The sequence below is a fragment of the Prinia subflava genome, chromosome 18 (genome assembly GCF_021018805.1).
Source record: "Prinia subflava isolate CZ2003 ecotype Zambia chromosome 18, Cam_Psub_1.2, whole genome shotgun sequence".
Lineage (NCBI taxonomy): Eukaryota > Metazoa > Chordata > Aves > Passeriformes > Cisticolidae > Prinia > Prinia subflava.
In genome coordinates this window covers 1,944,525-1,966,369 of record NC_086264.1, presented here as the reverse complement: position 1 = coordinate 1,966,369, position 21,845 = coordinate 1,944,525, and the positions used below count along the sequence as shown (strand labels likewise).

Below are 21,845 nucleotides of genomic sequence, written 5' to 3'. Positions count from 1 at the left end.
CTTTGAAAAAGAACTAAAGCGGGGGCTGAGGATTTCGTTTTCTCCTCCTTCCAACTGTCGGTGTGGTAACAGGAGAATTAAAGCCCTAAATCGCAGCCCTGGGATCTCGGTTGTTGAGGCTGACCTTTTGCTACCTGCCTGCTAAGAGCTCGTCTTGGGTGATCCCAGTGAAACCGAGAGCGATGTGAGGGATGAATTCAGACCAGGAGGGAATCGCGGCACCCCAGGTCCCGGGGCCTTTGTGAGTGAGAAGTGTCAGAGATGAGGTGCAGGCAGCAGAGCTTCAGCTGTCCAGGGCGACTGTCCTGGTGCTGCAGAGCACTCTGACTTCTGCTGCCGATGTGGGAAAACTACAGCAGGATTTATGTGGACCATAAAAAAAATTTAAAGTGGAAGCTGGATCCTGGATTTGTGTAGGACTGTCACTTCACTTTGCTCATGGGTAGGATTTACTCCTGTCAGAGGCAGCTTCCTGGAGTATTTACAACTTTAAATGTTGTATTCCTGAGATTGTCTTTTCTCAAGTGCATCGATGTTTTGAGGACACGGATTCAGGGGAGAGTCTCTTATATTTTTAGATGTTGATAATGGTCTTGCTGTTGCTCCCTCAGGGGGCTTCTGTCACTGGTTTTGCTATATTTAAGTATTAAAATATCTCCTTTTAATGTGCCACAATAGTTTATAAGTGGTCCAGAACAAACCAGGGCCACAAAATGATTGTGGCACCTTTGTATCTTTGGTACTAATCAAGAGCAGGAGCCCTGCATGTGACTGTGGTCCCCCAGATCCCTGCCACCCTGCTGGATACGAGGTGCCCAGGAACCCCCTTCAAGCAGCTTCGTGGGCACTTTAAGAGTTCTTCTTCTGCCCGCATCACAAAATGCTGCTGTTTTTTTTTTCTTGAGGAAATCAGGAGATATTCCCACTCTAGGATTTCCTCAGTTGCCAAAGCAAGATAAGGTTGGTTGTAAAAGCTGCCCAGGTCTGTGGTGTTTTGAACAGCTCCTAATGGACCAAATGCTGCTGCCTTTGAATCCCCAACTCTCCACTGCCTGCAGGATGAATAACTTGAGATAATTAAGAGGTTCAGGGTTGGGGGGAGAATTTTCACCTGCTCTGAGCCAAGAGGGAAGTGTCCAGGAGCTGCTGGCTCCTCGGTCTGCAGCAATTCCCTGTGTGGCTGTCCCTCGTGTCAGTCTGTACCTCCAGACACGCGTTCTTCCGCCCGTCAGCGCGGTGGCGGGGGGCTTTAATTCCCTGCTGTTTGTGGAGTGGGCTCTGACTGCCAGCTGAAAGGCAGGGACTGATAGAGCAGTCCCGCGGTGACAGCAGCTTTGGTCTCTGGGAGAGACGGGCTTTGCCACCGGCGCGTGGGGCAAGGGGGAAAGGCTGCAGCCCAATCCATCGCGCTGTGGCTCCGTGTGTCATCTGACAGGGGACAGAAAATCGGGCCATTTGTTAGGGTTCAGTGGAGTGCTAACTAGGAGCAGCTCTTGGGAGAGGACTAAAGCACCTGGAAGTGCGTGTGTGCCTCCGACACTCCTGCCTGGTGCATGGAATTGGAAATTCTTTGCTGGCCGCTCTTAGTTTTGTGGCTTTTTAAAAAGATTTTAAACCTCGGCTGCAGTCACTAGTGAAACTAGGACTGAACCAGTCTGAGACAAATGGATATTAGCAAACACAGAAGCCCAGAGCATTCACAAAACTGTGGGGGACACTGAATATTAAATCTTTCTTTCCCCTGCTTTTAATCACGCTGTTTGTAGAGGCGTTTTTCCAAAGGGGATCCTCCTGAGCCTGCAGGCTATGGAGGAGGGCTTGCCTCTGGGATCTTGGCTTTATAAAGAGGGCTGAGAGAGTGGATTAAATCAATATTTCATTTATTTGGGCTTGTAATTCCTCTTACATCAGCTGCCACATAAAGATTTTCCTCTATTTCCTTCCCCTCCTCCTCATCCTCATTTACTATGCACCAATAATTTCCCTTTGACGCTTTCCTGCCCGTCCTAGTGCCAGATGGCCCCGGTTCTGAGCTTGTCCCCTCTCCTGGGAGCGGCCCCCATTGTCAATGCAAAGGAGGCGTCGTGGCTTTGAACCCAAAGCTGGGACCCAAACTTCAGCCCCGGCGCGAGGAGGAGCCGGGCCCACTAATGCGGGGAGCCATGCGAACCGCACACCCTCCCACTCAGCGCCATTAAGGCGAAACCCCTTCACTAAAGGCTGCTTTGCATTTCCCCCAATGGTCCGTGTATAGAAATCTGGTGCAAATTTAATTCTCCCACCACCTGATTCCACTTCCCAGCCGCGAGGTTCCCTTTGTGTCATAAACTCAATTAGGCAGATCCATTTCACATCGTGGGCACAGATGTGAAAACAAAGTGCGCGCGTACCTCGCTCTTTCTCTCTCTCTCTCTCTCTGGTTGCGCCTAAAGCGATAGAGAAAGTGAGTAAATCTGTGTAGGCTGCCAGTTTCTGGTTGTGATGGAGCAGGCTGAGACATCCTGGGAGCAGAGGGGTTTCCCTGGCTCTGGGCTGGGTGTCAGGAGCCCTGCCCCGGTTCCTCTGGGCCTGGTGTTTCTGGAAGGGTCCCTGTGCACGGCTCGGGTGCGTGCCCAGCGCACCGGTGCACTCGCTGGAGGTGCTGAGGAATTTTCCAGCCACACGAGTTGGCAGGGAATGAAAGGAGCGGGTATTAATTTCTTGGTGTCCTGCTCGGAACGGGGGTGGGGGGACGTCGCTGCAGAGGCTGACACGGAACCCTGTGTGCCACACAGCATGCGGCCCTGCCGCCCAAAAAAATAGCCCCGTTTCTCCCCCTGGCTTGACTTTTCTACATCTTGTGTCCATTTGGGTTTGGAGAGGGACACAAGAGGTTTCGGCATTGAGCGGGGAGTTAAATTATGCAGCTGCAAGACTGCCAAGCCCTTCAGAATAGGATGCTTCGTTTAGATTTTCCACAATGCTATTGAAGTGCTTATTTTCCTCCTGAAGAGACACAAACAGATGCAAACTTCTGTAAACACTTTAGAAATGAATTCAGTGAGTTTGGCCTCTCAGCAGTGCTCAATAGCTGACAGAAAAATGTCTAATTAGTGCAAGTGGAAATAATAGGGCCACTTGGATTCCTTCCATCCTCCTCCAAGTCTACTTTTCCTAGGAACTCAAAGGCCCTTTTGTTTGGTAGGTCACCCTCTCTCAGGCTTTTGTGCTCCGATCTATTAAAGGAAGAAGGGGAGGAAAAAAAATAGATTAGGCGATGCTCTGTGCTTAAATATATGGCCTGTTGATGAGCATTTGGAATGGCTGGTTTGCAGTGTCAGTTTACAGGTGCTTGCAGAGGGAGATTCCTCCATTGTTGGCCGGCACAAGCAGAGTTGTGCCTGCCGGAGCTTCAGGAATCCTTTTCAAGTGCCATCCTCTTAGAAAAATCTAACTCGGGTGAGGAAAGGAAAAAAAAAAAAGGAAAGGAAAAAAAAAAAAAGGAAATTTCTACAAATCCGCCTTGCTGAGGTGCAAACAAGCTGGGAAATGCTTGCCATGGATAGGTGCTGCAAGCCGGCCTTCATGCCATAGGCTCTTCCCCAGATTGACATGGGCTTCTTCCTGCACACCTCAGAGGGTGCTGCCTGATGCTCTAGTGGGGATTTGGACAAAGATTTCTGGGCAGTCTCTGGAAAGGTAATCTCCTGGGTGTCAGTGTGTGGAGCACCTCCTCGCTCCACCGGGCGGGAACACCAGGCCCTGCCAGCGTGGGAAGTGGTGGGCCTTTGGCAAATGTCCCCAGGCTCACTTCTGCACCTGTGCTGAAGTCATGTGTGTCACATGTGTGTCTCCTACGGCTGTCCCTGCCGGCGCCCTGTCCTGGCAGCAGCAAGGATCTCAGGAATTCTGACAGTTCCCCGTGCGGGTGCAATGGCTCAGGGCTGTGGGAGTCCAGGAGAGTTCACAGACACTTCGGAGTCATTAGGGGTGGCCTGCAGGGGACAAACATCGGATTCGCGGCCCGTTTTCCTGTTTGTGGTGTGCAGAGCAGTGCACGGCCTGAGCTCCAGAGAGGACAGTGGCTACAGGGACCATATCCAGCCTGCCCAGTCTCACTCCACACCCCTTCTCAACCAATTGCTGCTGGGCATGACTTAAATTCGTTAGCAGACCACCAAATTCTGCAGTTCCAAAAGTCAGAAAATATTAAAAAAGACAGTGTGTGTCTCCCCTCCCAAAAAAAATCAAGAATTATATCTACAGCTCAAACAAAATAAACAGCTGGCAGCTCCCTGTCCTAAAAATGAAAGTGTGGTGAGGAACAGGGTTGCTGAAGCAGAACATTCTCTGCTCTCTGAGCCGCTGGAGGTGCGTTTCCCTGAGGATGCCTGCGTGTTTTTTTCAGGCTTATCTGAAGGCCTCCATCCTGGTCCGGGACTGCTGCACGGCCACCGCCGTGGTGTTCCTGATCGACCGCTTCCTGTACTGGATCGACGCGTCCAGCGGGCTCCTGCGCATCGCCAAGGGGCTGCACCGGCTGCAGCCCTGCGCTCCGCTCAGCCCGCAGCTGCTCATCCGCCGGGCTCGCCTGGCCGCCAGCGCCGGTACCGCTGTGCCCGCGGGCCCCGCCGCTCCCTCGCCGCTCCCTCGCTGCGGTGACACGCTCATGGTGCCATCCTCCCCAACGCCCTGCCCGCTCCCGGCCCCCCTGAGCCCTCCCGGCTCCTCTCACTAGCACAAAGGGGCCGGTATAAAGGGTTTCAGAGCCAAAAGCAGGAGAGAAAATTGTGAAAGGGTGTGGAAAATACTAATTGGAGCTTTTGTTCCTTAACAAACCTTCCCTGCTGGTTTCAAACAAGGATATGTGAATTGCTGTACTCCTGACCAAGGGCCTTGAAAAAGGAAATTAGAATCCTGGCATTTTCTCGACACTGTCCCAGCTGCTTTTTATATTTCAGTGAGGCCACTTAGCTAAGCAAACAATGCAGATTACAACTCCTCCAGGATAAAAAAATGAAATTCCATCATTCCTGTAACACGGACAACACCTGAAGGGCTTTTAACACATCTTCCTGTGGCTGTGCTTTCCATGGTGGGATGTCAAGCCACTCCCAGTCAGACCTAAATAGGTTTCCAAAGGCCAGGTTTCTTTGGGACAGAATCCAGAAGCATTGCTGCTGAAGGGAGCAGGCTCGACTGCTTTCTTCTGGGAGGGAAACGAGCTGGGAATCCCAACAATCTTCCAGGAATGTGTCATGTGTCAAATAAACCAGATACATGCACAATTTCATGTTACTGTGCAACCACATATTACAGAAGGTGGGGCATGTGCATTTCTGGCTATGGACAGCAGCAGTTCTTTGTGCAGGTGATACCTGAGGAGTATTTTTATTCACATCATGCCACAATACATTTTTATGTTCACTTTCTATGCATCTTTCCCTTTAATTTTCAATCAGGTAAACTTTTAAAAGCTGAATATATCCTAAGCAGCCTGATTAATGACAACGGAGCAACAGGTATGTATAAATTTCTTTTCCAATTTCATACTTGCTATTATGGTGCAATTTTTGATGCCATTTTTAGCAGTTATACCAGCCTCAAATAACCCAAACTAACCCCAGTAATGACTCCTCACATCACACTTCTCTTTATTCACCATTCTCTCCTAAGATGTCAAAACATTACTTTTGAAATTTCCATCATTCATCCTTGTAAACCTTAACTTGAGTGGGAAAATATTCTGAATAGAGAGGTTTAACCTGTGCAGCAATTTCAAGCAACTGAGTGATGCAGAAAACTAAGACAACTCTATCACCTCAAAAATCCAGGTTGTTGGAGTAATGTTTGTCCTTCACATTCCCACTGACTGTACAGACTAAACAGATACTTTATTCCATATGTTTTATTTTCCTTTCTTTGGGGTTTCTTTAGTGGGTATATTCAGGTTGCTATACAGCTGTGAAAATTGAGGCAGTTCAGGGTTCTGTTGGTCTCTTTTCCATGAGAAGCTGAGATCCTCTTATGGAAAGGGCCTCCGTGCAAGGAGGAGAATCCTGGCAGTTTGCTGGGGTTCAGGTCACCCTTGGAGGCTGAGAATGACAGGAGTATTTTTCATTCCATGCCGAGTTTTCCCACTCTTCCTGCAGGAACCTGGCGATACGCTGAGGAGAGCGATCGGATTCTTGTTCAGGCAGTCTGCTTACAAATCAGGGGACAGATTCTGCAAAAGCTTGGTGAGGCTCTGTTCTAAAAGCTTCTGCTCAAGATTTCCCCCGGTGTTTTTTCCCCTTTAAAATGTTACACTGGGCACATGTCAGAATTTTGGCTTGTGGTGAACACCCTATACCCTTAACAGGCACAGAGGATGAGCTGCACTCCCATTTCTTTGCAGCAAGGGCCTGGAGCCATGTGCCAAGTAACTATATTGCAGGAATTATCATTTCATTACTGATGTCACCTGACGCCAAGGAACAATCTGAAATATTCCCTTTTTCCCTGGGCCACTCCATATTAATGCTTGTCCCAAATTCACTATTCCCAAAGGCAGGCAGTAGTTTATCACAGGGACATCCCAGCAATGTCCTCTCTCAAGACAGGGAAATCCCTGATTTTCAACAGGATGGACTTTTATATTTAGGGTTTGGCTCTTGAGGCAGCAGCCTTCATTTTGTGCTTTTGGTGTGAGACACCAACTCTTCCATGGCTGTGGAGCTGAAGTCTTCTGTGAGGACAAAATGGGTGTTTATGCACAGCCAAAAGCTAAGGGAAATTCATAAATGGTCGGAATCACTGAAGCAGAACATGCCAGGGCATGGTTTTGTCCTATTCTGGGGACCCAAGGTGTAAAATAAGCAAAGGAAAGCCATCCTTGGCAGTCACCTGCTCAGTGCCTCTTTTCTGGTTTGTCGCAGGGATGTGGTATGAGGCAGCAGAGTTGATCTGGGCTTCAGTCGTGGGATACTTCAAACTTCCTCAGCCAGATAAAAAGGTAGCGTTTCCTTTCCACTCTGCATCTCCCTGCCAGTCCAGTAATCACTGCAGCTTAGCTTTTGTTTCCTTCAGCAGCAGCGTTTCGATTACACACCTCAGCCAGGGTTAACAGGCAGTGCAAAGTCTGTATTCCGCGTTCTTTCCGCGTGCATGCACGGCCTTGCCACACTTGTTTTTTCCCTGCAGGGGGATGAAAGCAATACTTCTCATTAAGCAGAACCATCTGAAGTGAACCATCCCCGAGGATGCCTCTGGTGCCTCTGACAAGGACGGACTGATTCCAGAGTGCAGCCACAGATTTTAGCTGTTTCTTAGGATTAGAACTAATGTTTTCCCCAAGCACGTCTGTTTGCAGAGCTGCTCTGTGGTGTCTGTGGTGGGGGTGGATTCCCCTGGCCCTGCAGGACCTGAACACCTCACAAAGCCACCATGCCTGTCCTTAACACCTTTGTGAGGCTGGGCAGCGCTAATCTTCCACTGGAGATGAAGCAGCAGTCGCACCGTGTGTCCGTAGCTAAACAGGAATTTGAGCCTAAGCCTGGCAAGTCCTCAGGTGATGCTTGGAGAGGGTTTGTAATTGGACCCCAGCATTAGATATCCCACAAACCCAGACCTTGTCACCTCTTGTCTGCCATGTCTTAAAGCTTGACCTCAAGCTCAGAACATTTCTGTGTTCTCCATTTCAGGAGCAGCAGGGAATTCTGCAGAGAATTTTGTGGAAGCATACCTGGTTTTCTTAATTATTTGGCCAGGCAGGCCCTTAGGTGGCATCGGGTCTCCCAGATTATACTTCCTGCAAGTGAAATTAATAAAACCATACCAAGATGACATCTCTGAATTTCTTAGCCCTGCTTCTCTTTGGATCTTGTTTGTGTGTTTGTTTTTCTGTTATTCTGGCACGTCCTATGCAGCAGAGCAGTAAAATTAAAAATACAGGGGGGAAAGCCCACTAGGAGAATTTTTCATTTCTCTTTCAGGGAATTGCCACATCGTTGGGCATTATGGCAGACATCTTTTGTTCCATGAATGAGCAGGATTATGCACGCTTCAAAAACAATGATGACATTGACCTGGTGAGACTTGGTTTGGGGTTTGTGTGTGTGAATTCTTCAGGTGGTCTCAAATTCACCCACACATTTCTTCTGCTGTGCTGAGAGGGATGAAGAAACTTCCATTGCTCCCAGTGAGAAAGTTCAGTAGCACTGAGATGGGAGATGGCTTCAGGAAAAGGAACATATTAGGAGTATTTTATACAGTGTATATATTTAGAATATTTATAGAGTCAGAAGTGATGTATCCATGGTAAACCTTAGCAAAAAGAGTCTTGCAGAAACAGACCAGGCTGCTGTTTAAGAAGTTTTTGTCCCTGCCTACCAGGCCCCATGTATTTGGAAATAAAGTCCTTGAGCTGAGGTTTTTCCTCATGTTTGTTTTTCCTTTTTTTTATCTCGTCAGAGCCTCCTGCGGGAGTTCAGCCACCGCCTGTTATCGGCGGCTGAGGCCTGCAAGCTGGCAGCTGCCTACAGCCAGTACACCCCCCTGTTTGTCCTCACGGCCGTGGTGAGTGCTGCTCCTCCCTCTGGGAGTGGGGTCTGTGCAGGGGAACACTCCAGGCTGCTAAATTCAGCTCTAACGTGGCTTCTAAACAGTGCATCCCACAGGGTATCTGTCTGTGTTGAGGGTTTGGTTGGTTACATGGGGTACAGATTGCTCTGAACTGCAGTCAGGAAAGCTATGCACAGAGTGAGGATGGGCTTTTGAGCCCTGGGAGTGCTGCTTCTCCTAGAACTGCAGCTGTATTTCAAAGAAAAAAAAAGAGGAAGTTTATTTCCTCCAGGAAACATAGCAGCAGGCAGTTAGAGCCGACTTTTGCCTCAAATAATTTAAGGGAAAGAAACTTGGTTTTAATTCCTTCATTCCTCTTTGATCCCCTCCCAGAACATCCGTGGGATGTGTCTGCTGTCCTACAGTCACTCCAAGGACTGCCCCCCAGAAAAGAGAGAGTTCTACTTGTCTGAGGCCAAGGAATCCTTTGAGATCGGGCTCCTCACCAAGGACGAGCAGAGTGCCATCACCAGCAAGCAGGAGCTGCACAGTTTCATCAAAGCTGCCTTCTGCCTCGCCACCGTGCACCGGTGGCTCTACGGAGAGAGCCACGAGCTCCGTGAGGTCACGCAGCTGTGCAGGGAAGCCCTGGGAAAGCTGTACTCCTACAGCACCTTGTTCCCAGAGGAGGAAGATAAAGGGGCGCTTGCCAAACAGATCATGTCTCTGATCGCATCCGTGAGGAAGCGCCTGCGAGTGGGAAGCTTCCAGAATTCCGACCCCAGGTCTCATGTCCCAGACAGTTATAAAGGCTCGGTACAAAAACCTGTCCTGCAAGGGGAAAGCAGCTTTGAGAAAATCCTTGCCAAGCATTCCCAGCATCACCTGTCGGTGTGCCAAGTGTTTGAGAAGACTTGCAGGATTCGTAAAACCACACTGGGAGAAATCCAGGTGGGAGCTTGTATCACAACCTTAAGAACAGAGACCAATACCACAGACACCGTGTGTACTACCGAAGACACAGTTCACCAGAGGAGAGGTGCTGTGAAAATCCCGAACTCACCAACAGCAGGAAGCGGCTCAGAGGGACTCAGTGGCCAAAGAAACCAGGACATTGGCTCTGGTGTGATGAAAATTTCCTTCGAAGAAGAGATTGAGCCATTAGAAATTAAAATAAGCAGCGAAAGTGATGTTTTCAGCAGAGGGCAAAACGGGAACCAAAGCACTACTTCTGATAACTCTTGGTGCAAGCTGTCTAAATCTGGTTCCTGTTCCAGCTGGGAGGAGCTGAGCTGTAAGAGCAGCAGAGAGTCTCTCAGGGACAGGCAGCAAGGGGAGAAGGGCTCAGTGGAGGAGCAGTGCTGCACCACAGAATCCGATGGAGACGGTCAGGATGTGCCCTTGTGCTCGCTGCCTCCTGGAGCCTGGCATCCTGCTCCTCGGGAGTCCCTCCGTGCCTGCGGGGAGTCTCCTCAGCATTCCTCACAGGGGTGTGCATCTCGAGCAGGGAGGGTGGTGGAGAAGGAGCATCTCTGTGGAGAGGAGCTGCAGGAGGGAAGACACCATGGAAGGAGCTCTGCAGAAAACAAAGCAAAGGGCTCGAACAATGAGTTTCCTTCCCTCTCTGTCTTTTCCTCTGTTCCTACAGGGCAGGAGGAGGAGGAGGAGAAATCCTTTTCCTGTGAGGAGCTAAGCTGCAGGACCAAGGACAGCAGCAGGGAGGGAGGCATTGGTCACTTGGAGTGGGTCCACCCAAGAGAAGCTGCAGATAGCACTGAGAACCCCTCGTGTGAGGCACAGCCCCCCCAAAACAGGGGCACTTCTGTACCATCAACAAACATCGGGCCAAAAACGGGCAGTGACTCCTCTGTGTGTGACTGGGTGGGGAAATCTGCCAGGCTGGAGAACAGATCTCTCCAAGTGCCTCAAGTTGACATTCAGGCAGAAACAGTAGATGACACTGAATTTGAGCTCATCAGTACAGGAGACTTAGTAAACAATCATCCTACAGCACTGGCTCCAAAGAAAGAAGCAACTCCCAGTGTGCCAGCAGCTTTGCCCTCCTGGGAAAAGATATCCACAACCAAGCACTTTGACTGTGCCACTACAGAAGAAGATGAGGAGAAGTCTTGGGATGTGGTCAGCAGCAAGAGACAATCCAGTTCCTCTCTGAGTTTGTGGATCAAATCAGCACAGATGCCCACGAGCTCCCCTGAAGGTTCAGTCCCAAGGGGAAGTGGTTTTGCCTTCACGCCTGGGAGAACGAAGGAGGAGATCCTGGATGCTCGGTTTCTGAGGGATGATGATTACAAGCAGCTTCTGGCAGGGGTGGAGCATAATTGGCTTGTCCAGAGACTGATGCCCACTGGGATTTTTAGGACCAACATGCTTCACAAAGCCTACTGTGAGTTCCCACACAGCAACGTGTGCCTCCACAGAGAACAAGCTTGACTCAGGCTTTTTAACACAATATTTCAGTCAGCATTTATTAGGATTTAATTTTTTATCGATTTCTACCCCTTTCCTTTAGTTTAGAATCCACATGCCATCCCTGAAAACTGCTTAGGATAATGATCATTAAGTTAATCATAAATAACAGCCAGTCCTCAGGCTCAGAGCAGTCCTGTGGATTTCTCCCTTTTACCTGTGGTGTTTTATTTTCTGTAGCTGCTCTTCTTCTGAAATACTCCAAGAAATCAGGGCTGTGGACGGGCCAGGAGACAGCCGTGTTCATCGGGGACTACCTGAACGTGGCCAAGGAAGGCAAGCAGAGAAGAGCCTTTTGGATACACTTCCTGCACCAAGAGGAAAGCCTGGGAAGGTATGGACCTAGCAGATTTCTGAAACAGAGTGTTTATCAGTGCTGCTTATTAATAAATATGGATAAAAACTGTCCAGTAAGATTTGCTATAGCAAGAATGTTTTATGGCTTTCCCAAATGTGTTGGACATTTTGGCAATCTTTCTCACCACTCCGTGTAACTCTACCTTTTAATTTCTGGGAAGGAAAAGCTGCTTTACTGTTGGCTTCTAACAGCTAATGGCAGAGTTCAGATCATGACTAGAAGTGGCTTATGAATTTTTATGGATGTAGAACAGTATTTTAATACCTCTGAGTCAGGTCTGCCTTGGGAGTCAAGAAGAGTTGACTTTAAACATTCCAGTGTTATGAAACCCCCATCCCAGGATTTGATTCATAATTTTTCACCTGTATGACATAGAAAATAAAATAATTCTACCCAGTTATAATCACAGCCATTTTAAATGCATCACCTACAACTTCTGACAAGTTCCACTTTGCAGTGATGTTCCTGTATCACAGAACAAACACCACTCCAGACCCTTCTCCTTTTGTTTAGGTATGTTGGGAAGGAATATAAAGAAGAAAAAGGACTCCTCCATCATTTCAGTGATGTGGAGCGACAAATGACCGCCCAGTACTACGTGACGGAGTTCAACAAGAGGCTGTATGAGCAGAAGGTCCCTACCCAAATCTTTTATATCCCCTCTGCAGTGCTCCTGGTAAGAAATGTCTTGTAAGCGATTCCAAGGAAAGGTGTCTTGGGTCAATTGTAGTAGCAGTGAGGCTGTCTCCTTTCAGATACTGGAAGACAGAACTATAAAAGGGTGTGTGAGTGTGGAGCCCTACATCCTCGGGGAGTTTGTGAAGCTGTCCAACAACACCAATGTGGTGAAGAATGAGTACAAAGCCACAGAGTATGGTCTGGCTTACGGCCACTTCTCCTATGAGTTCTCCAACAGAACTGACGTTGTCGTCGACCTTCAGGGTGTGTATGACAGTGATGTTTCTGCCTTTCACACTCAAATTCTAGCCCACAGGTATCTTTGGGATATTCATTTCATTAAAATTCACTATGTGGCTCAGGGTTCTGCTTTTGCAGCCATAGGTGGAAACTGGGAATGACTGAGGTGACATGAACAGAGCAAGGGCCACGCCAGGCAGAGGGTCCTGAGTGTGGTAATACAAAGGCTGTGGTGTTTGATATCAGGATGTACCATTTCCTCCACAGGCTGGGTGACAGGCAATGGGAAAGGCCTCATCTACCTCACAGACCCCCAGATTCATTCCCTCAATAGCAAAGACGTCTCACGCTCCAACTTCGGGAGGAAAGGAATTTCCTACTTCTTTAATGATCAACACGTGGAGTGCAACGAGATCTGCAGCTGCCTGTCTCTGACGAGGCCCTCGGTGGAGCTGCTGGCCTAGGCTGGCACAGGTCAGTCCCCGGAATGGCCCTTGGGCTGGACGCTGTTTTACCCTACACATCTTTGGGAACAGCTTGTCCAGCTGCCAGTGAAAAGCTGCCTTCATTTCCCATTCTCCTCTTCCCCCCAAAGCCCCGATGTCCTGCTGCCCCCCCAGCGCTGGGATCATTTCTCTGGGGAGGTTTTCTCGATGAGAAAGGGAGCAGAGCATCAAAGTTCCACAAAAAGATGGGTCCCCAACAGACTTTGCTTTAACAAAACCATCCCCTTTTGTTTCTGCAGCCAGCAGAGGTTTTTAGGCTTTTGTCCCCGCGTTTTAGCAATTCTATTGTTTTCTAGGTGATGTTTGTGCCGAGTTGTTTGGAAAGATGCCCTATCCCTGGGCCAACTGATTAGAACTAGGTGTAAAGAGGGAGAAGGAAGAGAAAAAAAAATTAAATCTCTTTATTATGGTGCATAAACCTTCAGTCTTGGGGAGCTGCGCAGCTGCGCAGGGAGAAAAATGCATTCAAAAATATAATGCCAGTGTGAATAATCCTTTCCCGAGCGCTGCTGCAGACTGCTCCAGCTTTGTCAGGTGAACTTGAACCGGGCCATCAGATTTGCGGCCGTTCCCATTGCACACTGTCTGTCACCCCGGGGCATTCACCATCTTGCCTGTTGTTCAGAGCCAGCAAACAATCCATCATTGAGCTGGGCAGTCGCCGCTCACACAACAGTGAAATCGGCATGTGACGGGACACTCGGCCCAGTGTCTCGCAGATTAAAGTGATACATGAAAACTCACGTGTTACTGGGAAGATTAAGCCCGTTATCTTGTTGTGCAGCCAATAAAGGCCGCCCTTGTCCTCGGCAGTGGGGAAATGCTGGCTTTAACTAAGGGACAAACGCCGCGCTCGCATAGCTCCGTGCTCCGGCCAGCGAGCGCCGGGCTCCGGAGGGCGAACAAAGCTAGTTAGCAAGATCCCGGGAATTAATGGGCGGCGGAGATGCCGTGTTAAAGCCTCTCTGCAGAAGCTTTCCCTGCTCTATAGAGACAATTAAACCCAAAACAAAACCTCTCGGACAATCTCTGCGCAACAAAGTGTCCTAATGCACCGCCAGCAGCCGGCCCCGCCGTGTCTGCTCCAACAGCACTCTCGGGACCCGAGCAGTCGTGCCTTTTCCAGCTCCTTCGTGCCCAAAGAAAGAAAATGTATTTAAACGTGTTTCTGAATAAATGCATCCCTGTGAAATTTTAATACTTTGCTTTCTTCCTCCTATTTCCACCTAGTCGCTTATTTCTTTTGTTGGTTTTAGGAGACATTTTGCCACCTCAGCTAAAGTTGCAGCTACTCACAGGTAAAAGGTAGGGTCAAGGATCAGCTTGTCCTGTGCCCTGTTAAAAAAGTCATGGAATCATGTTCTACTGGTTTTACTCTTTACAGGATTTGGCACAATTTCAGATGTTTCAGGCACTCTGTCTTCATCCAGGATACTGGAAATCATGGATTTACCACCTCATTGCCTGAAGAACTGGGATGCACACATGGCTCCAAACACACAGTTTAAATTATTGGTTCATGTTTATGGTGTAAATTCGGGATTAGTGAGGAAATAAATAGTTGACTCTGAGGATAGAAAATTTAATATTTTGACTGTAAATTTCATCTTGGAGTTACTGACAAAAAAAACCCTATTTCCTCTGGTCTCAGAATAAAGTAATTTGAACTCACTGAGACATCGAGAATACTTTTTCCTTTTTTAATCAGAAATTGGAAGCTTTCATTGGAGATTTAGTGGTTTGTGTTGTGTAACGTGCTACCAAGATGCTTTTTGGGCTTGATTAATTGTAACAGTCTCCAAATTCCAACCTAAATACTCAGCATAACCATTGAGGGCCAGTCTCTACAAAATAAGTGGAACTGGGACAGTGAAATACGAACTGTAGGGACATCACACTTGAGGAATCATGAAACATTTTTTCCTCTTGCCTAAACCCCAGGAGTTGAGTTTACACCCTGTGTTTAGTAAAACTGGCCTGCTTGTGACAGTGGTGACACACTTTCCTGTCCTTCAGGGAGGGTATTTGCCTAAAGAGGTTTTTCCTCCTTCCCTTTCTGCAGGTGTCCAGGTGAAAGGCAGAGTCTTGGTGGCTGTGTGTCGTGTTTGTGCATCCAAGTTATTAAATCTGATATCCAGGGAACAAGCCCATGCAACCAAAGCCTGCTGACAGGTAGAACGATTTTCTCACTTGTTTGCCAATAACTAAGGACTCTGTGGAGCACTTCAGGGAATATTTCATTGAAAAGATGCAGTGGAAAGGAGTTATCCCAACAATCCAGGGCTGCGCCAAGCTTGCCTGCCTCCCTCTCCCAGCATCCCGGGCCGTTCTGGCCGGCAGAGAGCGGGCACGGAGTGACCCCTCCGGCTGTGGGGCAGCCCCTGCATGAGAGGCAGCGCAGCTCAGCCCGGCATCAGCTGCCCCCGAGCCCAGCTCCGGACAGGCACAGCGCCTTCAGCAGGCACAGCTATTCACGGGGAATAAGGGGAAAGGCTCAGGCACAGAACCACGGCCCGTGCTGCCCTATCTCTTCTGCTTGGAAGAACACAGCAGCAGCGGCTTCCTCGGCACCTCCTTCCCGCTAACCCGAACCGGGATATCTGCAGCAAGGTGTTGGTGCCTGCTGCTGTCGCCTGCTGCCGTAGGGAAGCCCCGGCACACGGGTGCCTCCGCCAGCTCTGCGGGGAAGCAGCGCGCTGCTCTCACCCCTCTCCCGGGAGTGACACACGCCACCCTCCTTTCTTCCACTCGGATGAAATCATCTCCCCTCTTCCCGGGCTGAGCGGGAGCAGATGGGGCTGTTGGCCTCTGCAGTCGCCCGCTGCCCCAGCTCGTGTGAGCCCGCCGTGCCTCCACCCCCCGCCCCCGCCGGCCCAAACAGAATTTAATCCCATTCCCTAATCCAAACTTCTCTGCCAAGCTGTTCTTAAGGCAGAGTGTATCTTCCATCAGAAGACACCGAGTTTTGAACAGTTTGTTTGAGGCGGGACGCTGCCGCAGGGTGCGCAGGGGCAGGCCCAGCACCCGGGGCTCCCCGGGCCGCACAGGCAGCGCCCGGGAGCGGGGTGAGGGCAGCACCCCCGGCGGGCAGCAGGTGCCTCTCCTCCCTCGGTTCCAGCCCCGCGCAGCCCAAACTGTCGTGCCGGCTACCGGGGCTGCCGTCCCCTCCGAGCAGGACATCACGTTAATAGAGGTTGATTTGCAAACGGCGTCGCCCCCCCAGTGCCCCCCTTTGCCTGACTCCCGCTTTTCTGCTCAATGGCACAGATGCTGCTTTGTGCTGCCCAGGACCAGGCAGCTATTAGCAGCAAATCCAGCGAGGGAAATTAATGAAGGCGACTACTAATAAAAGACAGCTCAGGACAGCCCGACCAACTTGCTCCGAGCGGTAATTAACTTTTTTTAAAACTCATGAAGGTAAATATGCCGTCAGCTTTGGGCCGGTCTCTCTGCTTTTTAATAAAAGGAGGAGGAGGGGAGGCGAGGGAGAGGGGACGGCTGTGTGTCACAGCCGCCCCAGCACCATCCCTGTGCCCTCCCAGCCACTGCAAAGTGACCCTCCAAGGAGATTTTTTTTCTTTTTTCTCTTTTTTCTTTTTCCTTTTTCCTTTTTCCTTTTTCCTTTTTTCTTTTTTCTTTTTTCTTTTTTCTTTTTTCTTTTTTCTTTTTTCTTTTTTCTTTTTTCTTTTTTCTTTTTTCTTTTTTCTTTTTTCTTTTTTCTTTTTTCTTTTTTCTTTTTCTCTTTTTTTTTCCCCCGCTCTCCAATCCGTTTTTGGAGGCTTGATTTTAAATCTGGCAGGAGTTCTGCTTCTCCTTAATCTGAATTCAGTACGAGAGGTCACGGTGCTGAGCAGGCTGCCAGAATTCTGCTGGACCTGCACAGCTATTGCAGAGTGGCAGGTAGAAGGCTGGATATCCTTACATCCTTTTATCTTTACATTGTCAGCTTGTCAGAGCAAAAGACCCTGTCTTACACTTTAAAACACAAGATTTTGCTTTGTGGTAAGACAACAACCTACATCAGGTTACAGAAAAGATCCCTCTGGGATTTCTGCTTGTGCCAGGGGATTGACTGTATAATGGATAATTGAGATCCTTTTTGCCCACGGGGAATGGGAACTGAGGTTGCCAAATCCATACATAACACAGGACCAGGGGGAAGCCCAACCTGAGGCACCTGAGTAAGGCTTTAGGAAAACCGGGTTTAAAACGTGCCAGCCAGCTGAGCGCCGTGTCGGGGGACTCTTTAACGATGGCACTACGCGGACAGATTTATGCCTGCTTGAAAGGCAGCGTGCGGCAGCCCTTGGGGTGCTGGTTTGGCTCCTCGTGGCCATTCTTATGCCAAGGAGGGCTGTAAACCCCCCTGGGGGCCTTCAAGCTGCCCCTCCAGCCCTGCCGGCGCAGAGGAGCTTTTATGCCAAAATACAATACACAGAAGGATCATAAACACATGTTCTGGGGCAAGGGGCTGCCATGGAAACCACCCCCAGGTTCCTGACATCATCCAAGGAGGTGTTTGCCCATCTTGCATCTCCTGGTCCGCTTCCAGGTTGGCTGCAGTTGGCTCTGGGGACTCCCCGTCACCTCCAAAAATCAGTCTTCTGAGAGAAAAGAGGGAAACACATGAAAAAAAAGAAACGAAGAAGAAGAACAAATTCAAATTAAGGGGCAAGAAAGGGAATAAACACTTTTGGCCACATTCAAAGGAAAAATCAGGATGAGGGTAACTGGGTTAGGTGACAAACCCAGCCTCTCCAACTCAGGTTTTGGTAGTGTGGTCCTGCCACCTCCATCCAGCCTTGCCCCCCTCAGGCCCATTTCCTCCGAGGCCATCTCCAACCGAGGCCAGCCTCCCGCGGGGATCAGGGAAGGTTTGGCTGGCGTGGCTCCCACCCCAAACCCCTCTGCAACCCCCCCTCCATCCTCCGACACGCCGTGTGCTTTTTCCCACGGTGGTTCCCGTTGGCACAGCCCGAGCAGGATGGTGACGCTCCTGCCAGCAGGGTCTGTACCTGGGATCCAGGGAAATCCCTCCAGGATGAGGCACCTGGCAAGGAGCAGCGTCCCTCCCCGAGGTCCCCGAGGACAGCTGCGGGAGCACCGTGGGGCTGAGCTGCCCGGGATGTCCCTCCGGCTCCCGCGTGGCCCCAGCACCGAGAGGGAAGCGCATCCCATCCATGCCGGCCTTTTGAAGAGCCGGAGGCACCTACTCCAGTGCCTCTTAGAAGAGGGAGAGAAACCAGGAAGGACAATGAGGCCTGACCAGAAAAGACGGAGAGAGCACTCGGCGTCTTTTTGGCATTCCTGGAGTTTGGACTTGGAGTTAATGGGGTCGCTAAAAGCGAGTGAGAGTGAAAACCCCGCTCCCCACGGGCTGCCCCACACACCGCCAGCGCCGTGAAAGGCTCCCTCTTGTTTTGTTCCTCCTGGCCCGTGGCAGATTTGGGGGAACACAGCTTCATCTTGCTGGCCACATCAAAGCAGTGATTATGCAAATGATCCCACTTTTTTCTTTTTTTTTTTTAGGGAATTATTTATCACACAATAACCCCCCTGCCAGGGGGGGAAACAATAGATCAGGCTAGATAGCTCTGCTCGCCCGAGGCTGCGGGGCTGGGGGGACCCCTGCGCGGTTTATTGGCCTAACCTAATTTCACTAATTCTCTTTTCACACATTTTGGGCTTTTTTTCTTTTTTGTCTTTTTCACCCCCTTCCTTTCGCGGACGTCGCTCCGAGGGCCGGGTTTCATGCTCCCAGGGTCCGGAGGGCACCGGGCGGCGTTCGCGTGCTGAGCATTTTATTTAATTAATACACTCAGGCGCCTCTGCTGGTTTTTAATGATTTCCAAGTGTTTGTACCCAGAAGTCACAAAGTGCTCCCGGGAGCACGGGGACGATGACTGAAGGGCCTGGGCGTCCCCCTCCATAGTGACATCCCTGGCTGTGTGCCGCGCATGCTGAACCGAACCCCCTGGAATTGCCTGCAACCCGGAATTCATCTGGCCCTCACAGAGAGGAAATTCTTCCTCTTTTAACCCAAGCATTTTTCCTCAGTAACATTTATTTCCTACTGCCTTCTTGGTGAAATCCATCAGCCTGAAGCGTGGTAACTCTTTATCCATCCATCCTGCATTTGCTGTCAGCATCTTCTCTACTGAGAGCCAAAGGTAAATGATCAGAAAACTTCCACTGAACTTCCCATTCTCTCTCTCTCTCTCTCTCTCTCTCTAATGCTGTTTCCCAAAGAAAGAGTTTCCCATGGACCCAGTGGCATCAGGCCGCACTGGACTTTGGTTCCACCAGAGACAAGGAAAGGCCCAATCCCGTAATTCCCGGTCACTGGCACATAAAGCAGAAAAAGCAGCAACTCCAAAGTTACGAAAATTAGAGCTTTTTATTTATATTTTATCACAAGGACAATCCCTTTGCTCTTCAGCTGTAAATACATACTAGAATAAACTCTGTAAATTATACAAAAAATACATATTTTCCATGAAATCTGTCTTTATAATAAATAAATGTGAACACGTGTGTGGCTGATCGCTGTAATGTTCCGTGTCTGTTGAGGTTTTCAGTCTGTTGATTTATTTTTAATCTCCTGAAAGAAGGGGGGAGTTCCTTGTCCCCTAAAGGTCGAAATAAATAATGTATGAGGAGATCCTTCCCCATTCCCCCCCTCCCGATTTTTTTCCCTTTTGATAGAGAGTTCAGCCTAAATTTCCACGCTTGCATTCAGCCCTCACAAAGCCTACAAATTATACAATGACTTCTAACCTGGACCCCTAACAAAACAATTTACTTTTTTTTTTTTCCCCTCGCTTTGCACCCCCCTCCCGTCTATAAATCATAAGGGACAGATGGCAAAGAGGGGAGCGGGGAAAGGGGGGGACACACACACAAAAGCCCCGCGGTGACAGATCTGGGAAAACTGGACAAAGTGCACATCGGCGAGAGAGAGAGAGAGAGAGAGAGAGGCGGAAAGTTTGGTTTGGCAGGTGCCGTTCCCACAGCCCGCCCTGCCCTGGGAAGCGGGCAGATGCCGCCGCCCCGGGGGAGCCCCCGGGAGCGCCGGGCCGGGCTAGAGGCAGCGGCGGGGCAGCGGCGGCCCCGGGGCGAAGCGGCCCGGCCAGTGCTCGGGATCCGAGGCGGAGCCCGCGGGGCTGGCGGGCGATAAAGTGCAGGCGTACGGGGAGGCGGAGGGCGCGGGGCTGGCGGCGCCGCCGCTCCAGGAGGAGGCGGGCGAGGGGCTGCCCTCGGCGGGGACCGCCGCTGCCGCCGCCCCTTCGGGGCCCAGCCGCGCCGTCCCGGCCAGCCGCAGGGTCTCGGTGAGCGCCCAGATGTAGTTGTGGGCGAAGCGCAGCGTCTCGATCTTGGTGAGCTTGGCGTCCTCGGGGAAGGTGGGCAGCACGTCGCGGAGGGCGTCCAGAGCCGCGTTCAGGTTGTGCATCCGGTTGCGCTCGCGGTTGTTGGCCTTGAGCCGCCGGCTCCGCTTGATGCGCTGCGCCGTCTCCGCCGTGCGCGCCGCCCGCGGGGCGCCGCGGGACCGGCCCGGCCGCCGCTTCCCCTCCGCCCGCCGCAGCCCGCGGCCGCCCGGAGCCTCGACGGGGCGAGCCGGCGGGGCGGCGCGCAGCCCCTCCTCCTCCTCCTCCTCTTCCTCCTCCTCCTCGGCGCTGGACGGCAGCGAGGGCGAGGGGGCGGGCGAGCCGAGCCCCAGCAGCAGCAGCTCGTCCTCGGCGGGCGGCGCCAGGACCTCCGCCTTCACCAGCATCCTTGCTCGGCGGCTGGACGGGGCCGCACCGGGCAGCACCGGGAAGCAGCGGGCTGGCTCTCCTCGCCTCTCCGGCGGTGTGACGGTTCGCCGGTTTGACGGAGCGGGGCGGGCGTCGTGAGCGGGGGGGCGAAGCGCGGGGGACGGGGGGGCGGCGGGGGCGCGGCGCTGGCACGCGCCCCGGGGGCGGCGGGCGGGCGGGCGGCGGCGGCGGGAGCGGCGCCCGGGGCCCGTCGGGCTGCGTGTCTGGCACACGACCCTCCTTAACACCCCTTATATACCCCGCGGGGAACAATCAAACCTACCCCCGGGGTCCCCCTCGCCCTGCCCGCCCCGCCCGCGACTCTTGTCGGGGGCGCCGCCGCCGCCGCCGCGCCCCCGCCCCCCCCCGCGGGCCCCATTGGCGCCTCGCGCTCGGCTGGAGCGTGCCGCTAATTTATTAATGAATGGGGAGGGGGGCGCGAGGCGCAGGCGGCCAATCCCCGCGCCCCGCGCGCCACGCGCGCGCCCGGGGCCGGCTCCCTTTCAGCCGCTTCAGTTACGGGCCCGGCAAGGAGAGGGGGGAGGGAGGGATGGGGGGGTCCCACTCAACCCCTCTCCTTCCCGGGAGGGTTTCGCCTTCTGGGGGCAACTTGCCCCGTTGTAACTTGCCCCGTGCCGTGGTAAAGGTGCATAGTTCCATACGCGGCTTGGAGATGCTCCGGGCATGCGGCAGCTCCGTTAGCATCAGGACAAACCCGAGGTGGGGGAAAGCCCTGCACTCCGGGCAGCTCAGAGCTGTCAAATACAATTCACAGGCTGGAGGAGACTTTATAAAAAAACCCCAAACACCAACTTGTCAGTGCACCAGGAAGACCTTCATTCCTTTCACCGCTCTTCCCTTCCAGCCCTCCCTCAATGGCAGAGCCTGGTGACATGCCCTTGGAGTCAGCAGGCTGGCTTTCCTCCACAGACCCCTTGGAGACACCTTCCACTGTCCCAGGTTGCTCCAAGCCCTGTCCAGCCTGGTCTTGGACACTTCCAGGGATGGGGCATCCACAGCTTCTCTGGGCAACCTGTGCCAGGGCCTCACCACCCTCACAGGGAAGAATTTCTTCCAGTATCCCATCTAAGCCTGCCCTCTGGCAGTGTGAAGCTGTCCCCTCTTGCCTGTCACTCCAAGCCCTTGTCAAAGAAATGACACTGAGAACATACAAAACTGAAACCCCAGTACACTCTTCTCTCCATATGGAAACACTGTCAGCAAGGCACTTTAAAGGAGTTGGGCTTTGAAACAGAATTTTAT

General features: G+C 51.5%; 2 protein-coding genes across 12 annotated transcripts in view; one reads left to right on the top strand and one right to left on the bottom strand.

The window, feature by feature from the left end:
• ALPK1 (alpha kinase 1) overlaps positions 1-19,342 on the top strand; it is a 38,219-nt gene extending 18,877 nt beyond the window's left edge. For 7 of the 11 annotated variants that reach the window (XM_063415064.1, XM_063415069.1, XM_063415068.1 and 4 more), the window contains 11 exons: positions 4,388-4,586; positions 5,442-5,501; positions 6,132-6,218; positions 6,897-6,973; positions 7,953-8,048; positions 8,431-8,535; positions 8,914-10,924; positions 11,188-11,341; positions 11,879-12,041; positions 12,121-12,307; positions 12,551-13,987. In XM_063415064.1, the coding sequence (XP_063271134.1) occupies positions 4,388-4,586; positions 5,442-5,501; positions 6,132-6,218; positions 6,897-6,973; positions 7,953-8,048; positions 8,431-8,535; positions 8,914-10,924; positions 11,188-11,341; positions 11,879-12,041; positions 12,121-12,307; positions 12,551-12,747 (3,336 nt within the window). In that variant the 3' untranslated portion in view covers positions 12,748-13,987. Of the gene's footprint in view, positions 1-4,387; positions 4,587-5,441; positions 5,502-6,131; positions 6,219-6,896; positions 6,974-7,952; positions 8,049-8,430; positions 8,536-8,913; positions 10,925-11,187; positions 11,342-11,878; positions 12,042-12,120; positions 12,308-12,550; positions 13,988-14,173; positions 14,474-14,851 lie in introns of those variants that run through there. The other 4 variants (XR_010082594.1, XM_063415073.1, XM_063415070.1 and 1 more) reach the window with 4 other exon arrangements.
• Positions 19,343-19,548: 206 nt separating this feature from the next.
• Positions 19,549-20,601, bottom strand: NEUROG2 (neurogenin 2). The gene has a single exon (XM_063415084.1). The coding sequence runs from the start codon at positions 20,558-20,560 to the stop codon at positions 19,871-19,873; it is 690 nt and encodes a 229-aa protein (XP_063271154.1). The 5' UTR covers positions 20,561-20,601; the 3' UTR covers positions 19,549-19,870.
• Between the last annotated feature and the right edge of the window lie 1,244 nt (positions 20,602-21,845).